At 44.7% G+C, this 27,882-nt stretch overlaps 1 protein-coding gene across 2 annotated transcripts in view; it reads right to left on the bottom strand.

Annotated features, from left to right (window-relative positions):
• Nucleotides 1-19,403, bottom strand: part of osbpl11 (oxysterol binding protein-like 11) — a 206,409-nt gene extending 187,006 nt beyond the window's left edge. Inside the window, exon 1 of one of the 2 annotated variants that reach the window (XM_072473183.1) lies at nt 19,099-19,403. In XM_072473183.1, the coding sequence (XP_072329284.1) occupies nt 19,099-19,229 (131 nt within the window). In that variant the 5' untranslated portion in view covers nt 19,230-19,403. The remainder of the gene's footprint in view (nt 1-19,098) is intronic. The other variant, XM_072473182.1, reaches the window with a different exon arrangement.
• Between the last annotated feature and the right edge of the window lie 8,479 nt (nt 19,404-27,882).

Here is a 27,882-nt window from a genome sequence, read left to right as displayed (position 1 = left end):
CTCTGATAACCTTTCTTTTCTTTGGGATGAACCTCTGTACTGTGTCCTCAATTACTCCCAGAAACTCCTGCCATTGCTGTTCTACTGTCTTTCCCACTAGGCTCTGCTCCCAGTCGATTTTCGTCAGTTCCTCCCTCATGGCCCTGTAGTTACCTTTATTTAACTGTAACACCTTTACATCTGATTCTACCTTCTTTCTTTCAAATTGCAGACTGAATTCAACCATATTATGATCACTGCCTCCTAAATGTTCCCTTACTTTAAGATCTTTAATCAAGTCTGGCTCATTACATAACACTAAGTCCAGAATGGCCTGTTCCCTCGTGGGCTCCATCACAAGCTGTTCCAAAAAGCCCTCCTGTAAACATTAAATGAATTCCCTTTCTTTGGGTCCACTGGCAACATTATTTACCCAGTCCACCTGCATATTGAAGTCCCCCATGATCACTGTGACCTTGCCTTTCTGACATGCACTTTCTATTTCGTGGTGCATTTTGTGCCCCTGGTCCTGACCACTGTTAGGAGGCCTGTACATAACTCTCATTATATATTTTTTTGCCTTTGTGGTTCCTCAACTCTACCCACACAGACTCCACATCATCTGACCCTATGTCGTTTAGTGCTATTGATTTAATTTCATTCCTAATTAACAAGGCAACCCCGCCCCCTCTGCCCACCTCTCTGTCTTTTCGATAGGTTGTGAATCCCTGGATGTTTAAATGCCAGTCCTGAACCCCCTGCAACCATGTCTCTGTGATGCCTACCACATCATACCTGCCAGTCACAATCTGGGCCACAAGCTCATCTACCTTGTTCCGTACACTGCGCGCATTTAAATACAGCACCTTTAATTCTCTATTGACCGTCCCTTTTTGTTTTCTTAGTGCGGTGGACCTTGGTTTACTGAGCCTTTCCATACACGGTCATATTTTGTGAGATGGGGACTATCGTAACCTCCCCGGAGTTCTGTCTTTTCGTGCTTTTTTGTATTCCTAAGCAGCTACGCTTCCCATTGATTACTTCACCTCTTGGTTCCCTGACTTTCCCTTCCCCCCCCCCAATCTCTAGTTTAAAGTCCTATTGACCACCCTATTTACTCTTTTCACCAGAACACTGACGATTTTCTTTGGGACACAGGAGGATCCCACACCACTTTAAACTCCTCCACCATGTTTCAACAGGACAAATGTCCCACCACAGATACCATCACCCTGAGTGGATTCACAGGCCACATACAACAACAAGGATATATCACAGTTCCCGTACCCATTCAGATAGGGAACATTAGCACCAAACACCCCATTGTTTTAGTTGATTTACCCCAAACCGCACAGCACATTTTAGGCATTGATTTTATGAGCTCCCATAACCTTTTGTTTGACTCAGTAAACAAAGGTGTCTGGAGAATGGCTAAAACAGCTAGGGTGCCCGCTACGCTCACAGTAGGGGATTATGAAAACAGGATTGGCTCAGCAAACAATTAGTGCAGACCAGACGATTAGAGAGGTCCTCATAAAACACAAAGCTTCGTTCACACAACACAAACACGATTGTGGGAAGATCCCAGGTACAGTAAAGATTTCAGGTCCCGATCCAAAGCCGCAAAAGCAATACGGTTTCCCACAGCAAGCTGAGGGTGAGATTTCGAAGGTTACTAACAGTTTGTTAGACCAAGGAGTTATTCGACATGTAGCTTCCACAAATAATGCCCCAATTTGGCCCATAAAGAAGCCCGATGGTTCATGGCGACTAACGATCGACTACCGAGAACTTAATAAGGTAATCCCTTCAGCAGCCCCCACTGTTGCCACGAGTCCTGCAACCATGCTCAAATAGGGAGTACAGGCAAAGTATTTCAGAGTGCTGGACATCAGCAATGGCTTTTGGCCCATCCTGTTAAACAGGATCTGCCAGTATAAATTCGCGTTTACACTTCAAGGGCAGCAGTACACGTGGACATGCCTCCCACAAGGATTCCATAGCTCCCCCTCCATTTTCCACCGACAATTGGCCAACGGACTTTCTAAATTTTCCCGACCCGAATGCCTAATACAATATGTAGATGATCTGCTCTTGCAAACGGACACAAAAGAGGAACACGTAGAGCTCTTATCGGAATTACTAGGCCTACTGCAATCAATCGGATGCAAGGTAAACCCCCAAAAAGCCCAGATTTTAAAGGAAAAGGTTCTTTATTTAGGCACCATCACCACCCATGGGAAGAGATAAATTGAGCAAAAACGATCGAGTCCATCGTTAAATTGTCCTTGCACCAAAATATCACTGCACTCCGGTCATTCCTAGGTTTGGTAGGATATTGCAGAAACTATATAGATGGTTTTGCCACTAAAGCAGCCCCATTCTCAGAGCACCTTAAAAAGGACATCCCATGGGAATGGCTTTCACAGCACACAGACGGCATTGACGATTTAAAACGCACCCTAGGCACAGCCCCGCTTTACAAGTTCCAGACCCAGACTTGCCCTATGTCATAGAGGTAGCAACCACTGACCGAACCCTATCAGCAGTGCTCCTGCCAGAATGACACGATCACTTAGGACCCGTAGCCTATGCCTCAAGAGTATTGGACCCCGTAGAGCAAGGATTGTCAGCCTGCGAACGGCCCAACCACACCCTCACGCAACTAATACTCGACAGTAGATTAAAAGACGGTTCAGTCAGCCAAATCAGAGCAGCTCGCTGGACACTACTATTACAGGATAGGGACATCATGGTAAAACGCACCAAAACCCGCCCATGTCTGGCCGATAATCTCCAATATGCAGGGACCCCACGAGTGCCAGATCATAGCAGCCCAACACCACACAGGACCCATTATCCCAAAGTCACTACACCCACGAGCAGGCAGTAATACACAGGATTCCCAAGACACAGGGGATACTTTAAAATTTTATGTAGACGGTTCTTCCACAATTGAAAATGGAGTTAGAATTACTGGTTGAGGAATTTACATGGAAGACGTGCAGGGACGCCCACTAGAAGAGATCTCTTTAAAATTGCCTGGCAACTAGGTTCACAAGCAGCAGAACTCACAGCCATAGCCTATGTAATTCAGCACCCGACTCTTTTCCAACTCCCACATACACTCAGACACACTCAAGACAACCTGTATGTGTGCAACAGTTTTAACAAAATTCCTGCCCGTGGGAATCTCGAGGTTTTGTTTGAGCCGATGGAAAACCCTTACCCTCTGCCCCGTTGTTGTAGCACATTCTCAAGACAGCCTCAGATCGCACATACGGTATCATTAAAGTAAGAAGCCATCACCGCTCCTCCCTACCCGGTAAGGTAAAAGCAGACGCCTTAGCCAAAGCAGGATCACGCCATGGTCACTTCTGGCAGCCACCCGAAAGCGAACCGATACACTCAGTCCAGGTTTCCCAGACCAATATTGAGGATTTATCTCAAGTCCAAAAAGCAGACGACACCCTCAAACAGGTTTTAGACGGCACCTTCACAGCCCCCTATGATGAATGGAAGGACACACTGACTGTACAGGACGGCATAGTTTAAAAAACGGAATTTATGTGGTCCCCACCCAGGACAGAAACCAGCTCATTTACCAATTTCATGACGGACATGGACATCAGGGGATAGACAATACCATTGCCCATTTAAGGCCTTTGTGTTGGTGACACGATTTAAAAAGCAATGTAACCCATTGTGTCGAGAATGTGCACAGAACAATCCCGAACATTACTCAAAGAAAGGACAATTACGTCACACCCGACCTGTTAATGGCCCTTGGACAAATTTGCAAATCGATTACATTGGCTCCCTTTCCCCTTGCAGAAATGGTTTCAAGTACGTGCTGGTTGTAATCGACACCTTCACTAAACAGGTAGAAGCATTTCCCACACGGACAAAGCAAAGGTCACCACTAAGATTTTGACCCAACAGATATTCACACGCTGGGGTCTCCCCCGCAGCATTGAGTCAGACCAAGGTTCCCACTTCACCAGCAGAGTCATGCAAAATGTTTTAACAATTTTGGGGATCAGGCAGAAATTCCATATAGCATATCACCCCCAATCCAGTGGAATTGTCTCGAGAATGAATCGAACTTTAAAAGTGACAATTAGGAAGATGGTGCAACAGAACACTACCACGTGGGTCACAGTCCTCCCATTTGCTCTCATGTTTATTCGGAACACCGTTTCCAGTTCCATAGGTTTCACCCCCCACACTCTCATGAACGGACGGCCCATGAAGGGTATTGAATATTTATTAGGCCTCGATCTGGCAAGCCCTACAGTAACTGCCCTCACCCACGAAAAAGCAGTCCAACAGGTTACAGATAACATTAAAGCAGCACAACTCGCTGCAGCTGTCCGATTAGGTGCCAGAAAGAAGCAGATTAAAGCCTGCTTTGACAAAACAGTCCACCCCATAGAGTACACAGTCAGTCAGCAAGTAATGGTTTCACTTTACAACCCCAGTTCTTTCCTCTTTCCCCAAATTTGCAGGACCCTACTCTATTTCAGACAAAGTGAGCCCCTCAGTGTACAAGATAACATACCCCAACGGTAAAACTGGTTGGTTCCACATCAACCAACTCAGGATCACAATGTAGCCACTCCTACCGCATCTCTCTGGCAATAGGAGACGATTACGCCACGCCCATCGACAACCCAGTCCAACCCCTAGGCCAACCCTCCCCCAGCCATGCCGGCATTTATCCCTTGTCTATGCCCACTGGCCCGAACCTGTCTCCGCCCACAGATACAGACTTTCACCTTGCACTAGACTCCGACGACAGCGAGAGACTCCCGGATTTGATTACTATCCCTGAACACTGGTGCGATCTCTCTGCCACCAGTCACCCCAGCCCCCAGAACCACGACTTAGATATCTTTGAACCCCTATATGCCCTCTCCCAGCCACCACCACATCCACCGCCCGACCACAGTAACTTGCCCTCCACTCCCACCGTCCCTACGCCTCACAACAAACAAGCCCCTCGTTGGCATCGCAACAACTCTTGCAGACTGGTAAGGCACGACGATTCGGACCACCCAACGGCCCATGCGGCCAAAGCGCAGAAACGTCAGACACGAGTCTGGCAACCGGGAGATGTTGATTATTCAGATACTGAGCCTTGTTTTGGTAACACGTTTACAACACTGGTACAGAACTCGGAGGTGTCCAGATGATGAGAAAGAGACACTGCCTAAGTATTAAGGTGTCCAAAGTTCTGATGGAGCCTTTTTCCTTCTTCTCCTTCTACCACATGGTTTTAATTCATGTCGCCCAACACAAAATTATTCTTCTGATTTGAGGGTAAGATGCCCAATGTCAGTTGAAGGCACACGTTTGTTGGGACTGTTCTCCGAGTCTTTATGACAGGTTTCCACACGACAACAAACTCTTTCCGTCCACCCAGGTAGGGAGTAACGGCACTAATCCCCACCCTACCGGAGGACCCCAAATTCATCTGGTCAGTTGAGCTCGGGTAGTGGAGTAATGGCACTAACCCCTGCCCTACCCAGCGATTCCACCCATTCTTATCCTGCAGCGGCCCACACGCACCTAATGTTCCCTTCACTTCATACGCTCTGGAATGGTTCTCTGCACTCTGCATTGCCTTTGGCAGGCCTTAGTTTCACCTTCTCTACTCTCTTTGGTTGTGGTATAAGGAATGTATTTTGCCACGTTTCCTTTACCTCCTGTGACACCCTGGTCGTTCCCCACATGCTATTTACACACATGACAATTGTTTGCTGCTCACTGCTGCTATACGTGAACTACCTCTGAACCCTGGGACGAAACTCAATAAAACTGCCCGCCCTAAAATTCGGCTGGTTAAGATAAGCCTCAACCACCACTGGTTGCAAGTAAAGAAAAGACTGGTCGAAGAAATTGTCCGACCACTCCCCGCATCTACCACAAGCTGAGAGAGTCTCTGTACGTTAAAAATTTGCATTTCTTGTCTCTCCAAAATGGTATTTCAAAGAAAAAAAAATGAGGAAGTCACATATGGTGAAAAATCATAACGGGTAATTGGAGTGAGAGAAAGACTAATAAAACGAGATATTAACCAAAGATAATAACAGATACTATGCTTGCACCCCAGGATTACACGGAAAACAGACAACACAGGATGAAGCAAGGACTGCTGACATGCGTTTGGATCATCGCTGGACTTCTGCAACTGCACGCGCAATGGACTTTTGTTACAAACCCCACACCAGCCCGAACACTACCACCCAACAGGCCACCGCCAGCCCGGACACTACACCACACATAAAGACAGACATCGATACATCCACCTGGTGCTAAAACATTGCCAAATGGAACCCCCTTTCATACATAGTAGAGGCCCTTCTAGTAATTGCAATAATCTACAGTGTCATTCAGACACTTTGACTTCGTAAATGGCGAGCAAAAGCCTCCCGCTCCCCGATATATAAAGTCCGATCCCCCTTCTTTGGAATTTAACAAAATTAAACTCATGTAACAATCACTGCTAAAAATAAACCCATGTACCTCTTTTTATTTTATTAGGATTAAGTAGAAATGTGATGCTGCTGTTTTAAATTTCATACTGTATATAAGTTCTTTGATATTCACCAGCAGCATGAGGAGTAGCTTAGATAGTGTTAGCTAGAGATCAACTGTGCAGATAAATTTAATGTTATAGTGACCTAAATTATTAGTAACCATTAGAGATTAATTAATTTATGAATGTATTAATGGAAGATTAGGTAAATGTCCCAAACCATAAGATAGAACCTTGCCTTGACCAAGGGTGACCGGGCCACCAAGGATGAACAGGGATCAATAGTGTGATCCACCACGCTTCGCGTTCAGGATCAAAAGGACACCTAAGATGGCCATCTGCAAAGGACAATGGGAATTATGGCCAACCCAGGACTCAGGCAGATACACAGCCTATGTGTATCTAAAACACAGGTAACCAGACCTGACCGAAACCCCCACTCGTTAACATCTTAATGGCCCATTTTCCCAGGACAATAGAACTCCAATCAAGCAACCAGTACAGCCACAGACTGATTGGCACCGCTCCCTCGCTCAGAAAGCACAGCTGCCAAGGTCAATGACCACTAAGGACCCGCCCAGCTACCAAGGCACCCGCCCCTTTATTGGCCGAAATCGAAGAGTGATCAGAACCCTGTCGAACTACTTGGTCCAAGGTTAAGGACCGCCCCAAAGAGCGCAAATTCCCAGAGGGATAAAAGAGAGCACAGCCATGTGTTCTGTCTCTCGTGGATCTGGCCTGTGCCACCCAATTGCAGCAGGAACAGCCAGCTAAGTTCAAGACCAATGATCGCTACCTGACGGATGAGCCCAGCAGAGACAGAGCCACTTTCTTCGAACCAGCAAAGTGAAATCCAGATAAAGGTCTTTATCCATTTGCACAGTGCTGGTCATCCTGAAGTTAAGTATAGGTTATTGTAGCTGATAAGTGTAGTTTAACTCTTAGTAGATATTGTGTTTGCATGTTGCGATAACTCTTGTGTATGTAAATAAACCATCTTTTGAACTAACTAACTGGTTGTGTGGTCATTTGATCGATATAAGGGAAAGGCTTGTGGTTCAACAGTGGAATGTTGGATTTTATAGCTAAAGGAATAGAGTATAAAAGCAAGGAACTATTGTTGCAACTATACAAGGCATTGGTGAAACCACACCCAGAGTATTGTGCACAGTTTTGGTCCCCCTATTTGAGGAAAGATGTAGTGGCATTGGAGGTAGTTTAGCGGAGCTTCCCCAGGTTGGTTCCAAGATGAGGGGTTTGTTGGATGAAGAGAGATTGAACAGCTTAGGCCGATACTCTCTAAAGTTTAGAAGAATGAAGGGAGATCAAATTGAGGTATACAAGATGATAAAAAGAAAGTAGACATGGCGCGGATGCTTCTTCTTATGGGGCATTCTAGAACAAGAGATCATAGTCTTAAGATAAGAGGTAGCAAATTAACATGGACTTGAGGAGAAACTATTTCTCCCAAAGGGTTGTAAATCTGTGGAATTTGTTACCCCAGAGTGCAGTGGATTCTGGGACAGTGAGTAAATTTGAGGAGTTAGACAGACTTTTAATTGGTAATGGCGAGGCCTGGATAGAGTGGACGTGGAGAGGATGTTTGCACTTGTAGGAGAAACTAGAACCAGAGGACACCATCTCAGACTAAAGGGACGATCCTTTAAAACAGAGATGAGGAGGAATTTCTTCTGCCAGAGGATGGTGAATCTCTGGAACTCTTTGCCGCAGAAGGCTGTGGAGGCCAAATCACTGAGTGACTTTAAGACATAGATAGGTAGGTTCTTGATTAATAAGGGGATCAGGGGTTATGGGGAGAATACAGAATGGGGGTGAGAAAATATCAGCCATGATTGAATGGCGGAGCAGACTCGATGGACATGGTAATGGGTTAAAGGGTTATGGAGAACGGGCAGGACGGTGGAGTTAAGGTCAGGATGTGATCAGCCATGATCAAATGGTAGAGCAGACTCGATGGGCCAAATGGCCTAATTCTGCTCCTATATCTTATGAACTTATGCATGGAGACATAGCAGCTCATTTACACAGACCATTGTCCCAGAAACAATAATAGCCACACAAATCTGTTTTAGTGATGTTTGGTTGAGGATGCATTTTGGCCAGGACATCATAAGAACTCCCCTGATCTTTTTCAATATGCAGACAAGAGGGCAAGCGGTTTAATGTCTCACCCAAATGACAACAGAAATATTGGACCGTGCAGCACTCCCTCAGTGCTGCTGCACTTGTGTGTCCACTTAAGATTATGTGCTCAATTCCCTGGAGTGGGACTCCTCAACTTTCTGACTCGAGATGCGGCAGCCACAGCTGACGCAGTAACTATGGCCACATAACTCATGAGTGGAGTATACATGAATAAGTTGAATTAACCGATGTAGTCATGAACATACAAATATTTGAATTAGAAGCAGCTGGCCTGGCCATTTGGGCCCTTGAGTCTATCTCTGCCATTTGGTAAGATCATGGCTGACCTGATTGTGGCCTCTACTTTCCTGACTACCTCAATAATCTTCGACTCCCAAGGCCATAAGATATAGGAACAGAGTCAATCAAGAATCTATCCAATTTAGCCTGAAAAATATTCAGTAACATTGTCTCCACGTCTTCACGTTAGGGGAGGAGAATTTCAGAGGCTGACAACCCTCGGTCTCACCTAGGTTTTAAATTGTGTCCGCTAGTTCTAGTTTCCCCCACAAGGAAAAACGTCAGGTTCTACCCAGTCAAGTCCCCTCACGATCTTATATGTTTCAATAAGATCACTTCTCATTCTTCAATGGACACCTGACCAACCTTTCCTCATAAGATAATGGGCGGCATGGTGGCTCGCACTGCTGCCTCACAGCTCCAGGGACCCGGGTTCAATTCCGGCCTCGGGTGACTGTCTGTGTGGAGTTTGCACTTCCTCCCCATGTCTGCATGGGTTTCCTCTGGGTGCTCCAGTTTCCCCGCACAGTCCAAAGGTGTGCAGGTTAGGTGGTTTGACCATGCTAAATTGCCCCTTAGTGTCCAAAAGGTTAGGTAGGGTTACTGGGATAGGGTAGAGGCATGTAGGGTGCTCTTTCCAAGAGCCGGTGCAGACTTGATGTGCTGAATGGCCTCCTTCTACACTATCGGGAGTCTATGATAACCGCTTAATCCCAAGGAACAAGCAGAAAGAACTTTCTCTGCAGTGCTTCCAATGGAATTATAATATTTCTTAAATAAGGAAACCATTGAGACATAGTACACTAGATGTGGTCTCACCAAAGTCCAGCACAACTGGAGTAGTAGGTGTGATATAAAATCTAATTTTCTCTTCTCTTCATAGCCTCTCAATGACTCATTTTCTGCAAACCAATGGCACATTCGGAAACTTCCATGAAGGGAGCAATGCTCGGTAATTTAAGTACACTAATAGAACAAACAAAAATTCTATTTCAAGATGTTCACTGCATGTTTCAAAGATCAGTCAAAGATGCATTTGCGACCTTTGCAAAAATCAGCGAATCAATCACTGTGAACCACAAAATATTAATGCAATTAGAACTATTTTCAGTTTGCCCAAACCACTCCAAGCAATTTGAATACATAACTGTACATCCTGCACTCTTCACATTGTGTACCCATTCTGACCATCTCTCTCCAAATGTTTCTGGCTGTCTTTTATCACTTCAATTATCAATCTGTTGTCCTTTCCACCATTCTTATTTTGTTTCAGATTTTTGTAATTTGTAATTCTTTTGTTTACCTGTATAATCCCCCAAAATTTGTCATTTTCAAACTGGCTGGACAGCCAATTCTTAACACATTGAATTCTATTCAATGGGGCTGGTTTAGCACACTGGGCTAAAGAGCTGTCTTTTAAAGCAGACCAAGGCAGGCCAGCAGCACGGTTCGATTCCTGTACCAGCCTCCCTGAACAGGCGCCGGAATGTGGCGACTAGGGGCTTTTCACAGTAACTTCATTTGAAGCATACTTGTGACAATAAGCGATTTTCATTTTCATTTCATTTGCGCCAAAATGCTGACATGATCAAACTATTTTCATTCTAACTTCTTGACTGACATGTCAGTTTGATTCAGTCAGTGGCTCGCTCACCTGAGGCACAGGATTGATGGTTTCCAGCTCCATTATTGATTGAACCATAGAATCTAGGATGTCATTGCTCCTCTCCCAAGCCCTTGATGTCACTTTCAAAATCATTGCTCATCTTTTCATTAACCCCAAGTCTGAATCACAATCAAGTTTGTATCCTTCCCACAGCAACAAATCGCCTGAACAAAAGACATAATTGACATCATTTATGACTGTCAGATGGTCACTCCTTGAACACGACAACCTTTGATTCGGCCAACCACAACATCTTCCTCTGATACCTCTCCTCCATTGTCCAACTCGATGAGATTACCTTTGCCAAGTTACACTCTTTCAATCCCCAGACCTTTAATTCCACGTTGCCAAGAATTGACACATGTCTAACTCATCTACATGCTTGCCCAGAAACATTAAGTACAGACAGGAGGTCAGCTTCCACATTTAAATTTCTCATCCCCATGTTTAAATCCCCTCATGAATTCACCCTTCCTTCCAACAGGGCTCTCTTCTGTTCTCTCATTCAGTTCTTTTGTGAATACCCCAACATGCATCCAGCCATCTATGCCTCAAGCTCTAGAATTCCCTTTCACTTAATCACATCCATCTCCTTCTGATCCTCTGAACATTTCCCTCTATTAAAACAGGCACCATATTTCACAAAGTATTTAATTGGCTGGGAAGTGCTTTGAGACACTCTCAGGCTGTGAAAGGCACCACACAAATGCAAGTTACTTCCTTCTTTAAAAAGCCAACTCTTACCCAAGCTTTTGGTCAATGCTCCTAATATCCTGCTCGTCGGCTCAGTTATTTCTCATTACAGCTCGGTGAAATGTCTTGGGATTTCTTTTCTATGCTGAAGGTCCTACATCGATGCAAATCATTGCCCACATGCCAATGCAGTACTGAGGAAATGCTGCATTGTCATTAATACCACCTCTATGAGGAAACAACATCTGTTTAAAAGGCCACATCTTTTCACTCATTCATTTTTGATGTTGGTACATTGCTGTGCACAAATTGGCTTATGTTTTCTAGCAAAAGAACAGTGACTATAATTTAAAGAGTCGCAAAACACTTTTGGAGGTATTCTTAAAAACTATACAAATAAAAATTATTTATTTAATTTGCCCATTTAGCAAAGACCAAAATAATTTTAATAACAATATTTTGATAACAATGGAATTAAGACTTTGTCTTCATGTCGGTAACCAGTTGATAAATACTTCATCCATTACATCTGAACAATCTATAGCATTCAATATACATCACAACAGCATGGAAATTTTCCAGACAAGTAACTATGAAGAAAGATGAAAGTTGGACTAAAAGGAATGGGAGATCTCGACTCGATCAATACATATCAGGTAATGATATGGTCCAACTGAGTTGCTATGGCCCCAGTGAATAAAGAGCCTTTCTGCTGAACCCTTTCACAGGGTGAACATGAAGAACACCAGTTCAACTCTTTTTTTTAATTCGTTCATGGGACGTGGGCATCACTGACTGGGCCAGCATTTATTACCCATCCCTAATTCTATGGGAGGGTCAACCACATTGTTGCGGGTCTGGAATCACATGCAAGGGCGGCAGATTTGCTTCCTTAAAAGGACGTTAGTGAACCAGGTGGGTTTTTACAACAATCGACAATGGTTTCATGGTCATCATTAGACTTTTAATTCCACATTTTTATTGAATTGTAGTGGTAGGAGTCGTACCCAGGTCCCCAGAGCATTACCCCCCGGGTTAGAATCATAGAAGTTTACAGGGTTGCTGCTTACTACTAGTCCAGTGACAATACTACTGTGCCACCGCCTCCCTTCAGAATCTACAGGGGAAGAAAACGGAGGGAAAAGAAGCTCTCTCATACAATGGCACCATGTAATTAAAAGTCAAAAAGTATCCAAGATCCATTCCATCCACCATGGATAGGTTAAAATTATTCCCACAGATATTCAAAATTAACTGTGGGAATATGTTTTATCCTGTCCATTGGGGACGCACGATGGCACAGTGGCTCTGCAAAGCCTATTCATGATGTCACTGATCCGAAGTTACTTGGTCTTTTGCAGTGGTAAAATAAAATATAGGTCATTCGCCATAAAACCTTTCCTTTCAAATTAAATGATGACCTGCAAAATGATATTTCGCTAAATAAAATTCTCTTTAAAGGTATATATTTCACCCAAATATTAATTGAAATTACAATTTGCAAGAAGCATGTAGTATAAAGTAATAAACAGTTGGAGTTTAAGGTTTTCGTTATGGCCTCATCTGTATTACCAAGAGATTTATTCTATTTTTTTAAAAACTCAATGTCCCTCTCTGTCTCTCCCTGCATTATTAGAAATGCATATTTATAAAAATATTACAGGTAATTCAGAACGCTGAGGCAAGTAGGAAGACATGAACAGAAACCTGCAAGTGTCAGGAAAGATGCATTAAAACTAGTTGTTCCCCGGTGCCAAAAACATCGGAATTCAAATTTTAAAGGAGCTTCATTGAATAGAATCCCTACAATGCAGCAGGAGGCCATTTGGCCTATCGAGTCTGCAACAACTCTCTGAAAGAACACTCTACCCAGGCCCAACCCCCCACCCCATCTTTTCCCCATAACCCCACCTAACATGCGCATCTTTGGACACTAAGGAACAATTTAGCACGGCCAATCCAACTAACCTGCACATCTTTGGACTGTGGGAGGAAACCGGAGCATCTGGAGAAAACCCACAGACATGGGAAGAATGTGCAAAATCCACACAGTCACCCAAGGCCATAACTGAACCCGGGTTCCTGGCGGGGAGGAAGTAGTGCTAACCACTGTGCCGCCCCGATGAACGAGTATATTTTTCTCTTTCTTTCTTTGAAGCCTCTTGACAGTGCATACTATGTACAATTGTGGGCAACACGGTAGCGTCACAGCGCCAGGGTCACAGGTACGATTCCCAGCTTGGGTGTCTGTACGGAGTCTCCACATTCTCCTCGTGTCTGCGTGGGTTTCCCCGGGTGCTCCAGATTCCTCTCATAAGTCCCGAAAGACGATCTATTAGGTAATTTGGACATTCTGAATTCTCCCTCCGTGTACCCAAACAGGCGCCGGAATGTGGCGACTAAGGGCTTTTCACAGTAACATCATTGCAGTGTTAATATAAGCCTACTTGTGACAATAAAAATTATTATAATCCAAAGTGCAATGTACAACTTGCAATGGGGAGGGTGGAAATCACAAGCAGGCACAATATCTTCTTGAATTCAATTTGTATAACACACAATTCAAATCAGTATTGCAAAGCACAGAAAGGGGAAGTCCCTTTGCCAAGTTTTGAAACTTGCAATCAAAACTTTATGATTGTCCAGGTGATAGGTGGGTGTTTAGGGCACTAAGTGTATAGTTATGGAAAATAATTTTAAATAATGTCGTTGCTCGGTGTCTCATGTTTCCGAGTTCTCAGTTTCACATCACTACAGCAGAGGGATCTGAAACAAATTAACACTCAGGATACAGACAGCTGGTCACAAATTAGCTTTTCCAAATCTTACATAGAATTTTTGGATGTTATGAAACATGATTTCTTGCTCAGTTAATTTGTTCTGTTGAATTTCATGAGCATGAAAAGGACTGCTTTTATTACTGTAATTCATTGACAAATTCTTAATCAGTCAACAGCAAAATAAAGGGCAGACCTTTCCTTGCCAGCGAAAATCAAAGAGCTCAAATCAGCTGAGAAAGAAAGAAACGCAGGCGGCACCATGAAACATTGGAAAATAAAAGCACGGATAGCAGGGCTTCAAAGAGGGGCAGCAAATGTTGCAGGTTCACAGAGAAAGGGTCAGGAGCAAGCATGATCACAGAAAAAAGTGGTGCAATGATGCAGCTAATTATTAGCCAGATTTGGATTTACCTTTCAAATCTAGATAGCAAGAGTTCTGACAAAGGGAGCTGTTGCTTTGATGTTTCCTCATCCAGTTAACATGTTGTTAAATGTTTTTTTGCAATTTCAGGACTTGCTTTTGCAATTTGGAGGGAGGGAGATAACGATCAAGGCAGGAAAGTTTGAAAACGAGATTAGTTGAAACTGTGTCAAGTGGGAGCAGCTAAAATTATCTGGCAGCAGATACAGTGATGAAGCAAACCTCAGACAAAAACAAAAGTGGTATGAAAGAGAGAGAATAGGTACAAAGCATCTCCTGAGAAAGAAAACAGACGGAGACAATGAGGCACATAGAGAACCATAAAAATGTGGGGGCACAATGTTAACTTGATCATTTACATGCATAGTTACACACACAAGTGTAATGTACCCAAGCTTGATGAAGATACATAGCTAGGTGCGAAAGTAAACCGGAGGACACTGAGGCTACAAAGAGATATAGACAGATTAAATTAGAAGGCAAGATGGCAAACGGAGTGTAGTCAGGAGAAATATGGAATTGTCTACTGCAGAAAGAGTAGAAATCCAGAATTTATTTTTAAAAAAATTTTTTAAGTGTAACAAAAAGCAACATATACAAAAACACGCAGTCTACCATTTGTACAATTTTCCCCCTCTTTACCCCTTTCCCATGATTAACAGTTCCTCAAACATCGTCATAGGATAGGATGGGAATAGAGGGATACGGACCCCAGAAGTGCAGAAGATTTTAGTTTAGAGGGCAGCACGGTCGGCACATGCTTGGAGGGCCGAAGGGCCTGTTCCTGTGCTGTACTTTTTTTTGTTCTTTGTCATGAACAACCCCCACCACAACTCAAAGCCCTTCGCTGACCCCCTCAGCTCAAACTTAATCTTTTCCAACCAGAGAAAGTCATACAAGTCTCCCAGCAAGGCCGAATCCGACCTCCAATTCAGAAGGATCCTTTACTGGGCAATTGGAGAAGGAGCAGCAGTTGCTCTAATAAAGTGTATTCCGGTAACCTGTGAAACGCTCTCCTCTCTTTTCGCGCAAAGTCCATCACCTGCATAAATTCACTCTCCCTCGCCAACTCAACAGAATTGATGGCAAGACACTAGTAAATGTTGATGCTCAGAAGCATTTGGAGTCCTTCTTTGTTTGTCACAGAAAAAGCAGCACACAAATACAGCAATAGATTAGAAAATCAAAAGGTATGTCAGCCTTTGAAAAGAAAAAAAACCTCACATTTACATAATGCCATTCACAACCACAGGGTGTTCCAAAGTGCTTTATAGCCAATGAAGACAGAAGGGTTAGAGTTTGGAGTAAAGTCTTGCAGCAATAATATAGGGCTTTGGTGAGATCACAACTGGAATACTACATAAAAGTTTCGGTCTCCTTTTGTAAAGGAGGATATAGCTCCGTCTAAATTTTTAAAGAGCCTGCCAAAATAGATGCCAAGAGATTGATTTCCCTCGCGAGAGGCTAGATCTCAGAGTTAATCATGCATCTCCCTAGTTAATCAATTAGAACTGAGACTCAAGAGGGCGCGAATCTTTGGAGTTCTTTATCCCAGAGGGTTGAATGTGTTTATGAAAAATGTCAATAGATTTGTGGATACCAAGGGAGTGGAGGGAAATGAGCCACTGGGCTAAAATCGCTGGCTTTTAAAGCAGACCAAGGCAGGCCAGCAGCACGGTTCAATTCCCGTACCAGCCTCCCCGAACAGGCGCCGGAATGTGACGACTAGGGGCTTTTCACAGTAACTTCATTTGAAGCCTACTTGTAACAATAAGCGATTTTCATTTCATTTCATTTTCAAATGGTGAAAGCACGGAAAAGTGGGGTCTGGAACATGCGGCATAATCTTATGGAATGGCGGAACAGGCTACTTTTGTTCTTATTTTTTTCACATTCATGGTAAATGTAAATAGGGTTAGTTTACTCCAGAGTTTCAGGATTTGCTACAAATTTAGGATCAGAAAGAAAGGGAAGTGATAAATTGGGCACATGCACTTTATACAGTGGTAACATACGCTGAAATGGGAGATGAGTACACAGGATTGACACTTGGCAGAATCCATCGTCACAGTGTTAAGAGTGTTGCAGCGTCAGATATCGTCTTTCAGAGGACACCTTCAACCAAAGCTCCATCTGCCTGTACGGATTTACATAAAAGACCTCGTGCCATTATTTACGGAAGAGTGCTTCCTGTCAAGTGTCCAAAATTTATCTCTAAACTAACACCATCAATAAAGCATTTTAGAACATCCGAGGAACTGAAATATGCTACGTGAACGTAAATTCATTCTCTTTCTCCCTTAACACTTAGTGGAACATTTGTATCCAATGCCCTGAAAATCAATAAAGCAAGACGCCTTGGACACCAAAATAATCCTGGAATTGGATTATGAATAACTGTTTTAGAAGTTCATTTATGAGAGGATGCTAGAGCTCTACACCGACAAGACATTTGTACTCGGGTTTTCTGACAGAAAAATCAATTATGACCAATGCTTAGCATCTTTGCACTACAATCACTGAATCACAGAATTGTTATGGCACCATGAAGGAGGCCATTTGGTTCATCGCGCCAACTCTCCAACTGAGCATCATGACTTAGTTCCGTTCCCCTTCCCTTTCCTCGTACCCCTGCACATTACTTGACTAATCATCTAATGACCGCTTGAATATCTCGATTGTACCTGTCTGCACCACACATCCAGGCAGTGCATTCCAGACCTGTGTGATAAAGTTCTCACATAATATTTGCCCCTTTTGAAAATCACTTTAAATTTGTACCCTCTCGTTCTTGATCCATTTATGAGCGGAACAGTTTCTTCCTATCTACTCTGTCCAGCTCCTTCATAATTTTAAATATCTCTATCAAATCTCCTCATTGCCTCTCTCCAAGGAGAACAGTCTAAACTTTTCCAATCTATGCTTATGACTGAAGTTTCTCATCCCTGAAACAATTCTTATAAACTTCTTCTGCACTCTCTCCAATGTCTTCACATCTTCCCTACAGTGTGGCACCCAAACTGTACACAATATTCCAGCTGAGGTCTAACTAGTGTCTTGTCTAAGTTCAGCATAACACCCTTGCTCTATGCTCCTGTTGATAAACCCCAGCATACTATTATGCTTTATTAACTGCTCTCTGCCTGTCCAGCCACCTCCAATGATCTACGCACATAAACACCCAGGTCTCTCTGCTCCTGCAGCCCTTTTAAGGAATTTTAGCCCTTATTCTCCATGTTCTACCTATCAAAATGTATCACTTCACACTTCTCCACATTGAAATTCATCTGCCACCCACTCCATCAACTTGTCCATGTCCTTTTGAAGTTCTACATTGTCCTCTTCACAATTTACAATGCTTCCGAGTTTTATGTCATCTGCAAGCTTTGAAATTGTCCCCTGCACAACAAGATCTAGGTCATCAATGCGTGTCAGGAAAATCAAAGGTCCCAATATCAACCTGTGGGGAAACACCAGTACAACTTTTTTCCACTGCCCATCACACTCTGTTTCCTATTATTCAGCCAAGTTTCAGCCACGTTGCTACTACTCCTTTTATTCCAAGGGCTATTACTTTTCTCACAAGTTTCTGTAGCAATGTATCGAATGCCTTTTGAAAGTCCATGTACACCATATCAACAGTATTACCGTCATCAACATTTTCTGTTACCTCCTCAAAAAAAATTAAACAATATTTTTCCTTTCGAAATCCATGCAGGTTCTTCCAAATCAACCCACATTTTTCTAGGTGACTACTAATTTTATCCCAAATAATTGTTTCTAGATGTTTGTCCAGTACTGGTTAAACTAACCAGCCTGTGATTGCTAAAGCTATTCTTACAACCTTTTTTGAACATGGCAGCAGCTATCAAAGAAAATGCATTTGATACCTGCATTTTACAATTAAATGAAATAAACGATGCTATAATCCTGACAATTTAATGTACTGCAACTTCAATGCTGTGAAAAAATAAATTCCTGGAACAGTAAAATAGAAACAGAATACCTGATAGCTCACACAATTGTTTCCCACATCTTAGCTGCAATAAGATAAACCAATGGTATCATTATTTTCCCATCCTGCTCATTCCCAAGAAACCCATTTCAAATTAGCAACATTCTCAATGTGTTCGCAAACACTGTAGGTTAAATAACAGTATTCATCAAGAAGAAAAATAAGAGAGAAAAAAAAAGATGGATGCAGTGTTGTCACTTGCTTAATTTGGTGGATCAGAACCCTACCAGACCGAGGGTGCTGGAACTGTAACCACCAGTGCTTCAACTGGGGTATACTACCTCAAAATGCTCTCCATACAAACGAACAGATTCCACGATCTCAAAGTAACAAAACTGTAACCCAATAGGGTCACTATATGGTTCAAAAATAGCCTTGCCAACCAGAACAAGTTTCTGCCAGTGACTGAAACAGAAGTGTTGCTCATTCATAAACACAAAGGAGATTTCACATCCTAATTACACAGAACAGGTTTCCACGGTGAGGTCGCTTCTCTCGATCATGATCACACATCCTGTGCATTGTTGGTTACTCTCGTTTCCAACCACCTGAACGTACCTGTACTGCCAGCCCTTCCCTCGCCCCGCCAGCTTGTGGACAGACGTCTCTGCTTTCACCTCAGGTTCAGGCACTTTCATGGAGGCGGAGGCTGTAGCTAGGGCTGCAACTGTCACGTCCCCTCCTTGCATTCTCGAGCTCCTCAGCTGCGGCGGCTCCCGGCTGGGGGCTCCGGGTACACAGGGTGCCGGGCGTGTTGCAGGGCTGCAGTCGGAATCGCCAGCCGGCTCATCCACTGCGAGTGACAATTAGCAGCGGGCCCCGACCCCCATTGTAACCTACCAGGCTGACCCGGAAGCTGTCAGGGGGGCCAAAAGCCGCTCACGCGGTGAGTCGCCGGAACGCGTCACAATGACCCGCCGGGGAGGAAATCAGCTGCAGTTACGTCACTCCAAAGCTATCTCTTCCGGGTTGCCGCCGGGGTGAGGGGGAAATCCCCTTGTTGTTGATGTCGGGCGGCCATGTTTGTGGGTCGCGCAGCCCTGTGATCTGCAGCCGGGCTCGGCTTGGGCATGGCTCATTTGCCTCAAATACCGACCACGAACGACCCCTTTTCCCTGGCGTCCTTGTACCCACGGACTGAAGTTACTTATTTTCAAATCCTTCCATTTCCCTTCCTAATTGCCCCGCCTAGTTGAATATCTTAGGCACTTCTCTCAAGATGAAGCTGATGGTTCGGCTTCTGTTTGGTCCCAAATGCATGAGTCCGTTAGGATCAGATTCTTCCTTGTCCAGGAAACTGTCTGCAGATATCTTATTCCCCTGAAACCTTAGGCCTCGCCCTTGATGAACTTCAGCTGATTTGGATGTTCACAGTTCATGCCTTGCCATCGTTGCCGAGCTGCACTAATACACTTTCGCCCAGTGAATTGATTTTGGTATCCTTGTCCTTATCTTCAAACCCTTCCAGAGCCTTTTTTTTTTTTTACTTACAATGAGCTATATTCACCAGCTGCCTGCTCTATTCCATCGGACTATGGCCCAGCGCTTCAAATTCATTCTAAAAACGACTTCGGTTTTCGCTTCCCCTCTCACTATAAATCTGTAAGAGTAGGGCCAGTCAAGGACAGTAGTGGGACGTTGTGCTTGGAGTCCGAGGAGATAGGAGAGGTGCTAAATGAATATTTTTCGTCAGTAGTCGCACAGGAAAAAGACAATGTTGTCGAGGAGAATACTGAGATTCAGGCTACTAGGCGAGAAGGGCTTGAGGTTCATGAGGAGGTGTTAACAATTCTGGAAAGTGTGAAAATAGATAAGTCCCCTGGGCCGGATGGGATTTATCCTAGGATTCTCTGGGAAGCTAGGGAGGAGATTGCTGAGCCTTTGGCTTTGATCTTTAAGTCATCTTTGTTTACAGGAATATTGCCAGAAGACTGGAGGATAGCAAATGTTGTCCCCTTGTTCAAGAAGGGGAGTAGTGACAACCCCGGTAACTATAGACCAGTGAGCCTTCTGTTGTGTGCAAAATCTTGGAAAGGTTTATAAGAGATAGGATGTATAATCATCTGGAAAGGAATAATTTGATTAGACATAGTCAACACGGTTTTGTGAAGGGTAGGTCGTGCCTCACAAACCTTATTGAGTTCTTTGAGAAGGTGACCAAACAGGTGGATGAGGGTAAAGCAGTTGATATGGTGTTTATGGATTTCAGTAAAGTGTTTGATCAGGTTCCCCACGATAGGCTACTGCAGAAAATACAGAAGCATGGGATTCAGGGAGATTAAGCAGTTTGGATCAGAAATTGGCTAGCTGGAAGAAGACAAAGGGTGGTGGTTGATGGGAAGTGTTCAGACTGGAGTTCAGTTACTAGTGGTGTACCACAAGGATCTGTTTTGGGGCCACTGCTGTTTGTCATTTTTATAAATGACCTGGAGGAGGGCGTAGAAGGATGGGTGAGTAAATTTGCAGATGACGCTAAAGTCGGTGGAATTGTGGACAGTGTGGAAGGATGTTACAAGTTACAGAGGGACATAGATAAGCTGCAGCGCTGGGCTGAGAGGTGGCAAATGGAGTTTAATGCAGAAAAGTGAGGTGATTCATTTTGGAAGGAATAACAGGAAGACAGAGTACTGGGCTAATGGTAAGATTCTTGGCAGTGTGGATGAGCAGAGAGATCTCGGTGTCCATGTACATAGATCCCTGAAAGTTGCCACCCAGGTTGAGAGGGTTGTTAAGATGGCGTACGGTGTGTTAGCTTTTATTGGTAGAGGGATTGAGTTTCAGAGCCATGAGGTCATGTTGCAGCTGTACAAAACTCTGGTGCGGCCGCATTTGGAGTATTGCGTGCAATTCTGGTCGCCACATTATAGGAAGGATGTGGAAGCATTGGAAAGGGTACAGAGGAGATTTACCAGAATGTTGCCTGGTATGGAGGGAAGATCTTATGAGGAAAGGCTGAGGGACTTGAGGCTGTTTTCATTAGAGAGAAGAAGGTTAAGAGGTGACTTAATTGAGGCATACAAGATGATCAGAGGATTGGATAGGATGGACAGTGAGAGCCTTTTTTCTTGGACGAGGGGACATTGCTTTAAATTGAGGGGAGATAGATATAAGACAGATGTCAGAGGTAGGTTCTTTACTCAGAGAGTAGTAAGGGCGTGGAATGCCCTGCCGGCAACAGTAGTGGACTCGCCAACACTAAGGGTATTCAAATGGTCATTGGATAGACATATGGACGATAAGGGAATAGTGTAGATGGGCTTTAGAGTGGTTTCACAGGTCGGCGCAACATCGAGGGCCGAAGGGCCTGTACTGCGCTGTTATGTTCTATGTCCAAATAACAACCAACTACCCATTTTACCCTGCCTTTGATCTGTTCTTTTTGTATGTGCTTTAATAGCAAAGATGCAGAATTCTGTAATTTTATCTTTGTAGGAACAACTGGGATTTGCACTGTGATTTCTTTAAAGCACATTGAAGTATTAACAACATATAATTTAGACAAATAGTTTACAATATTTCCTTCTGTTTTGCCCACATTATTAACATGGAAGCCAAACTTCATCAATGCATGGTGAAAACATCACAGGAACACAAACAGAAACTGCTGGACAATCTTATCAGATCTGACAGCATCTATGGAGAGAGAGCAGAGCTAACGTTTCAAATCTGGATGACTTTGTCAAAGTTTTTAATCACAAGAACACATTTCAACAACCCTTTCAGACAGTGAGTTACAGACTCCCTTGACCTGGGTAAAAAAATGCTTCAACAACCTACTACTCCTACCAGTTACCTTAAATCTTTGCCCCCTGGTTGTTGACTTCTCTGAAGGGAAATAGATACTTCCTATCTATGCTCATAATTATACTCATGTTACTAAAATCTCCCTTCAACCTCTTGTTCCAAACAAAACAGCCCCAGCCTATCTAATCTTTCCTCAGAGTAAAAATTTGCCAGTCCTGGCAGCATCCTTAGCAATTTACTCTGTACCCTCTCTGGTGCATCCTTCCTCTAATGCAGTCACCAAAACTGCAGACTGTACTCTAACTGTGACCAAACTAATGTTTTATGCAATTCTAGCATAACTTCCCTGCTTTTATATTTTCTGGCACAGTTAATTATTTTTATTTGCTTATAGGATGTGTATGTCACTGGCTTAGCCAGCACTTGTCCATCCTTATTCATTTTTCAGAGGATGCCTTCTTGAACCACTGCAGTCCATGTGATGTACATGCAGGCATGTGGATAGAGAAAGAGTTCCAGGAGCAAATACAGAAAATGCTGTAAAATCTCAGCAGGTCTGACAGCACCTGTGGAGAGAGAACAGAGCCTTTGAGTCTTCGAGGACAGAGCCAGAGTTTCGAGTCTGGATGACTCTTTGTCAAAGCTTTGCTTTCATATAAGGAGTTGCAGGTCTTTGACCTAGCAACAGTGGAGCAATGGGAATATAGGGCGGGATTCTCCGATCCCCGATGTCGAAATAGCGTTCGGCGACAGGGTGGAGAATCCCCGATGACGGCTTTCGCGATGCTTCGCTATTGCCTGAGGCCTGCCCCACGATGCTCCGTCCCCGACTGGCCGAGTTCCTGACAGCGTGGGACTTTTGTGGTCTCATCTGTCGGGAACTCAACGTGGCGGCTGCGGACTCAGTCCAACGCCATCACAGTCGAGGGAGGAACGATCCGCGGACAGGAGGAGCATTATTCGGGGCTAGGAACGCTGTGGGGGGGCCGTCTGGGGCACGTGAGCCGGCCGAGGGGGGACTATTTCTGCGGGCTGCGTCCGCCATGAAGCATAGCGTGGCCGCTGCAGGCCACCGCCATGCGCGTGTGCGGCCATGGACCTGGCAATGTTCCGGGCCGTATCAGCAGCTACAGCTAGGAGTTCCACGCTGCCTGGCTGCTAGACCCCCCGGAGCAGGGATTCGGTGCCCGTTTTGCGCCAGTGTTCCTGGCGTAAAATACAACTGTTTTCACGCTGGCGTGGGGACTTAGTCTCCCAAACGGAGAATCTAGCCCATAGTTCCCACGTCAAAATAGTTTGTGACTTGAAGGTGATGGTGTTTCCTAATGTCTGCTGCCCTTGTCCTTTTAGGTCGTTGAGGTCATGGGTTTGGAAGGTGTCTTTGAAGGAGGCTGGCATTGTTGAAGTGTATCTTGTAGATGGCACATACTGTGTGTGGTGGTGGAGGGAGTGAATGTTTTTAAGGTGCTCGGTGAGTTGTCAATCAAGCGGGCTGCGTTGTGCTGGATTGTGTTGAGCTTCTTGAGTGTTAAGAAGAACAAAGATGTGTTGATAGAGCTGCAGTCAACCAGACAAGTGGAGAGTATTCCAACACATTTCTGACTTGTGCCTTAGGCGGGAGTCAGGAAGTGAGTTATGTGCCACAGAAATCCCAATCTTTGACCTGATGTAGGCACAGAATATAGCAAGTCTCTGTTTCTGATCAATGTTCACCCCCAGGATGTTAATAGTTGAAAATTCAGCTGTTAAATGGCCTGGGGAGATGGTTCGACATTTTCTTATTGGAGATCATCATTCTGTTGCTAACTTTTGGTTGGCTCTTAATTCGTAATTTGTTCTGTTTGTTTAACCTTTGCTCTAGAGTCGCCAGGTATCTTTATGATACCGCCAGGAGGTTCAAGTAATGATCAATAACTCAACACACTAATTAGTAAGATTCAAATCAAAACACATTTATTACACACAAAATAAATCACTACTCATGCATAAACTCTACTTTCTAGACTATTCCTATCACTAAAAGGCCTATACTTGGCTTCGTAATTGGCCCACCAGGTCAGGGGAACAAATGGCCTTTCGTTCAGGTCCTGAGTCTGCAGGATTCAAAAGCTGGTATGGACTTGTAGCTAGGAGCGCCTATCTCGTAGCGAGCGTTGACTGGAGACTTACTTGGTTGATGCGGCAGCTTAGACAGGTCACTCTCACGGGTTGATTCAAGTTGCTGAGTGACCCTGCCAAAGAAGGACAATTTGAACTTGGGGGCTTTACTTTATAGTCCCCGGGGGCTTCCCGCCCTTCGGGCGGACCCCGTACCTGGTTCCAAATGATTGGACTGCGTTCCAATCATTTGGATCGATTCCTCCAATACTGGAGTTGTTCCCTGATCGCTGGGTGGTCCCTAAATGTCCGTTGGCCTTCCTTTGTCTTGGCTCCTGCTGGCGCCGAGGAGTCTGGCTTGGCTTTATTCACCTTGAGTGTTGCAATTGTGCCTTGGAATTGCTCATTATTATGCAGATGGCTGCTGGTTTCAGTGCTGTCTGGTTTTTGCAAGTTTCTGCACTTGCTCAATTTTGCCTGTGTTCGCTGAATTTCCCTTCAGTCTCTGCGGTTCTCCATTTTAAGTCGGGAAGTGGCCAACCCAAGTGGCTACAATTCCCTGGCATGTGTTTGCACAAGTGTTATTTGCCACTGCAAGCCTGAATGTTGCCCAGGTTTTGCTACAAGTGGGCAGATACGAACATATGAATAAGGAGGAGGAGTAGCTCTCTCAGCCCCTCGAATCTGCTCCGCCATTCAATAAGATAATGGCTAATCTGATTGTGACCTCAATCCCACATTCCTGCCTCTCCCCGATAACCTTTCCCCCCTTGTTAATCAAATATCTATCCAGCTCTGCCTTAAAAATACTCAAAAGATTCTGCTTCAACTGCTTTTGAGGAAGAGAATTTCAGAGACTCACGACCCTCCAAGAGAAAAATATTCTCCGCATCTCCATCTTAAATGAGTGACCCTTTATTTTTAAACAGTTACCCCAATTCTGGATTCGCCAACGAGGTTTGTTGCCGGTGCCACGTGCTAGTGAGGTGAGGAACAGGGAGAGAGTGCAGATAAACACGTGGCTGCAGGGATGGTGTAGGAGGGAGGGTTTCAGGTACGTGGATAATTGGAGCACATTCTGGGGAAGGTGGGACCTGTACAAACAGGACGGTTTGCACCTGAACCAGAGGGCCACCAATATCCTGGGAGGGAAATTTGCTACAGCTCTTCGGGGGGGTTTAAACTAATTTGTCAGGGGGCTGGGAAAACGAGCTGTAGTCCAGAAGCCAGTGTCGAGAGTAATGAGGTACTGGGGAGGGTATCAAGGTCGCATGAGTGTACCGGCAGACAGAAAGATGGGTTGAAGTGTGTCTACTTCAATGTAAGGAGCATCCGGAATAAGGTAGATGAACTTGGAGCGTGGATTGGTACTTGGGACTACGATGTTGTGGCCATTACGGAGACATGGTTAGAACAGGGACAGGAATGGTTGTTGGAAGTTCCGGGGTATAGATGTTTCAGTAAGAGTAGGGAAGGTGGTAAAAGAGGTGGAGGAGTAGCATTGTTAAGGATAGTTTAACGGCTGCAGAAAAGCAGTTTGAAGGGGATCTGCCTACTGAGGTAATATGGGCCGAAGTTAGAAATAGGAAAGGAGCGATCACATTGTTAGGAGTTTTCTATAGGCCCCCAAATAGTAATAGAGCTGTGGAGGAAGAAATTGCAAAACAGATTATGGATAGGTGTGGAGGTCTCAGGGTGGTTGTCATGGGTGACTTTAACTTTCCAAATAATGATTGGAACCTCTATAGGTCGAACAGTTCGGCTGGGGCAGTTTTTGTACAGTGTGTGCAGGAGGGCTTCCTGACACAATATGTGGATAGGCTGACAAGAGGGGGGGCCACATTGGATTTGGTACTGGGTAATGAACCGGGCTAAGTGTTAGATTTGTTTGTGGGAGAGCACTTTGGAGATAGTGACCACAATTCGGTGTCTTTCACTATTGCAATGGAGAGGGATAGGGCCATACGGCAGGGCAAGGTTTATAATTGGGGAGGGGTAATTATGATGAGATTAGGCAAGAATTAGGGAGCATAAGATGGGAATAGAAACTGTCAGGGAAAGGCACAAATAAAAGTGGAGCTTGTTCAAGGAACAAATACTGCGTGTCCTTGATAGGCATGTCTCTGTCAGGCAGGGAGGAAATGGCCGTGTGAGGGAACCATGGTTCACAAAAGAGGTTTAATGTCTTGTCAAGAGGAAAAAGGAAGAGTATGTAAGGATGAGAAAACAAGGTTCAGTAGGGTCACTTGAGGGTTACAAGGTAGCAAGGAATGAGCTGAAAAAAGGGCTTAGGAGAGCTAGGAGGGGGGCATGAGAAGTCCTTGGCAGGTCAGATCAAGGAAAACCCCAAGACTTTTTACTCTTATGTGAGAAATAAAAGAATGACCAGGGTGAGGGTAGGGCCAGTCAAGGACAGTAGTGGGAACTTGTGCATGGAGTCAGAAGAAATAGGAGAGGCGTTGAATGAATACTTTTCTTCAGTGTTCACAAAGGAGAGGGGCCATGTTTTTGAGGATGAGAGTGTGATTCAGGCGGGTAGGCTGGAGGAAGTAGATGTTCTGAGGAAGGATGTATCAGCAATTTTGAAAAACCTGAGGGCCGACAAGTCCCCTGGGCCAGATGGGATATACCCAAGGATTCTTTGGGAGGCAAGGGATGAGATTGCAGAGCCTTTGATCTTTGGGTCCTCGCTGTCCACGGGGATAATGCCAGAGGACTGGAGAGTGGCGAATGTTGTTCCTTTGTTCAAGAAAGGGAATAGTAATGACCCTGGTAATTATCGGCCAGTTAGTCTTACTTCGGTGGTCGGGAAGATAATGGAAAAGGTTGGGACTTCCGGGTGCGGCGATGACCAGCTAAGTCGCACGTTTCGGCACCTCCCGTTGAAACAGACTTTTGGGCTCTTATTAGGAGCCCCAACGGCAATTTTTAACGGCCAAAATCAGTGTGCGGTGAAATAGGAGGGAACCCCCCCGGATAAATATGGATAAAGGAGAGGATAGCGGCCGGATTGCACTGGATCCACTGGAGCAGCGGCAAGGAAGGGAAGCTCAAAGCAAGATGGCGTTGGAAGGTGGCTGTTTGGTATGGGGCCCGGAGCAACAAGAGTTCCTGCGGCGCTGTGTGGAAGAGCTGAAGAAGGAGGTGTTGGCCCCGATGCTACAGGCGATTGAAGGGCTAAAGGAGGCGCAGAGGACCCAGGAGTTGGAGCTTCGGGTCGTGAAGGCAAAGGCTGCGGAGAATGAGGATGAAATACAGGGCCTGGTGGTAAGAACAGAGACGCACGAGGCACAGCACAAAAGGTGTGTGGAGAGGTTGAAAGCCCTGGAGAATAACTCGAGGAGGAAGAATTTAAGAGTCTTCGGTCTTCCCGAAGGCACAGAGGGGGCGGACGTCGGGGCATATGTGAGCACGATGCTTCACTCGCTAATGGGATCGGAGGCCCCGACGGGCCCTTTGGAGGTGGAGGGAGCTTATCGAGTTCTGGCGCGAAGACCAAAG

Source organism: Scyliorhinus torazame, chromosome 2 (assembly GCF_047496885.1).
Source record: "Scyliorhinus torazame isolate Kashiwa2021f chromosome 2, sScyTor2.1, whole genome shotgun sequence".
NCBI classification, from domain to species: domain Eukaryota; kingdom Metazoa; phylum Chordata; class Chondrichthyes; order Carcharhiniformes; family Scyliorhinidae; genus Scyliorhinus; species Scyliorhinus torazame.
The sequence above is the reverse complement of the archived record's forward strand: the minus strand, read 5'-3'. Positions and strand labels throughout refer to the sequence as shown.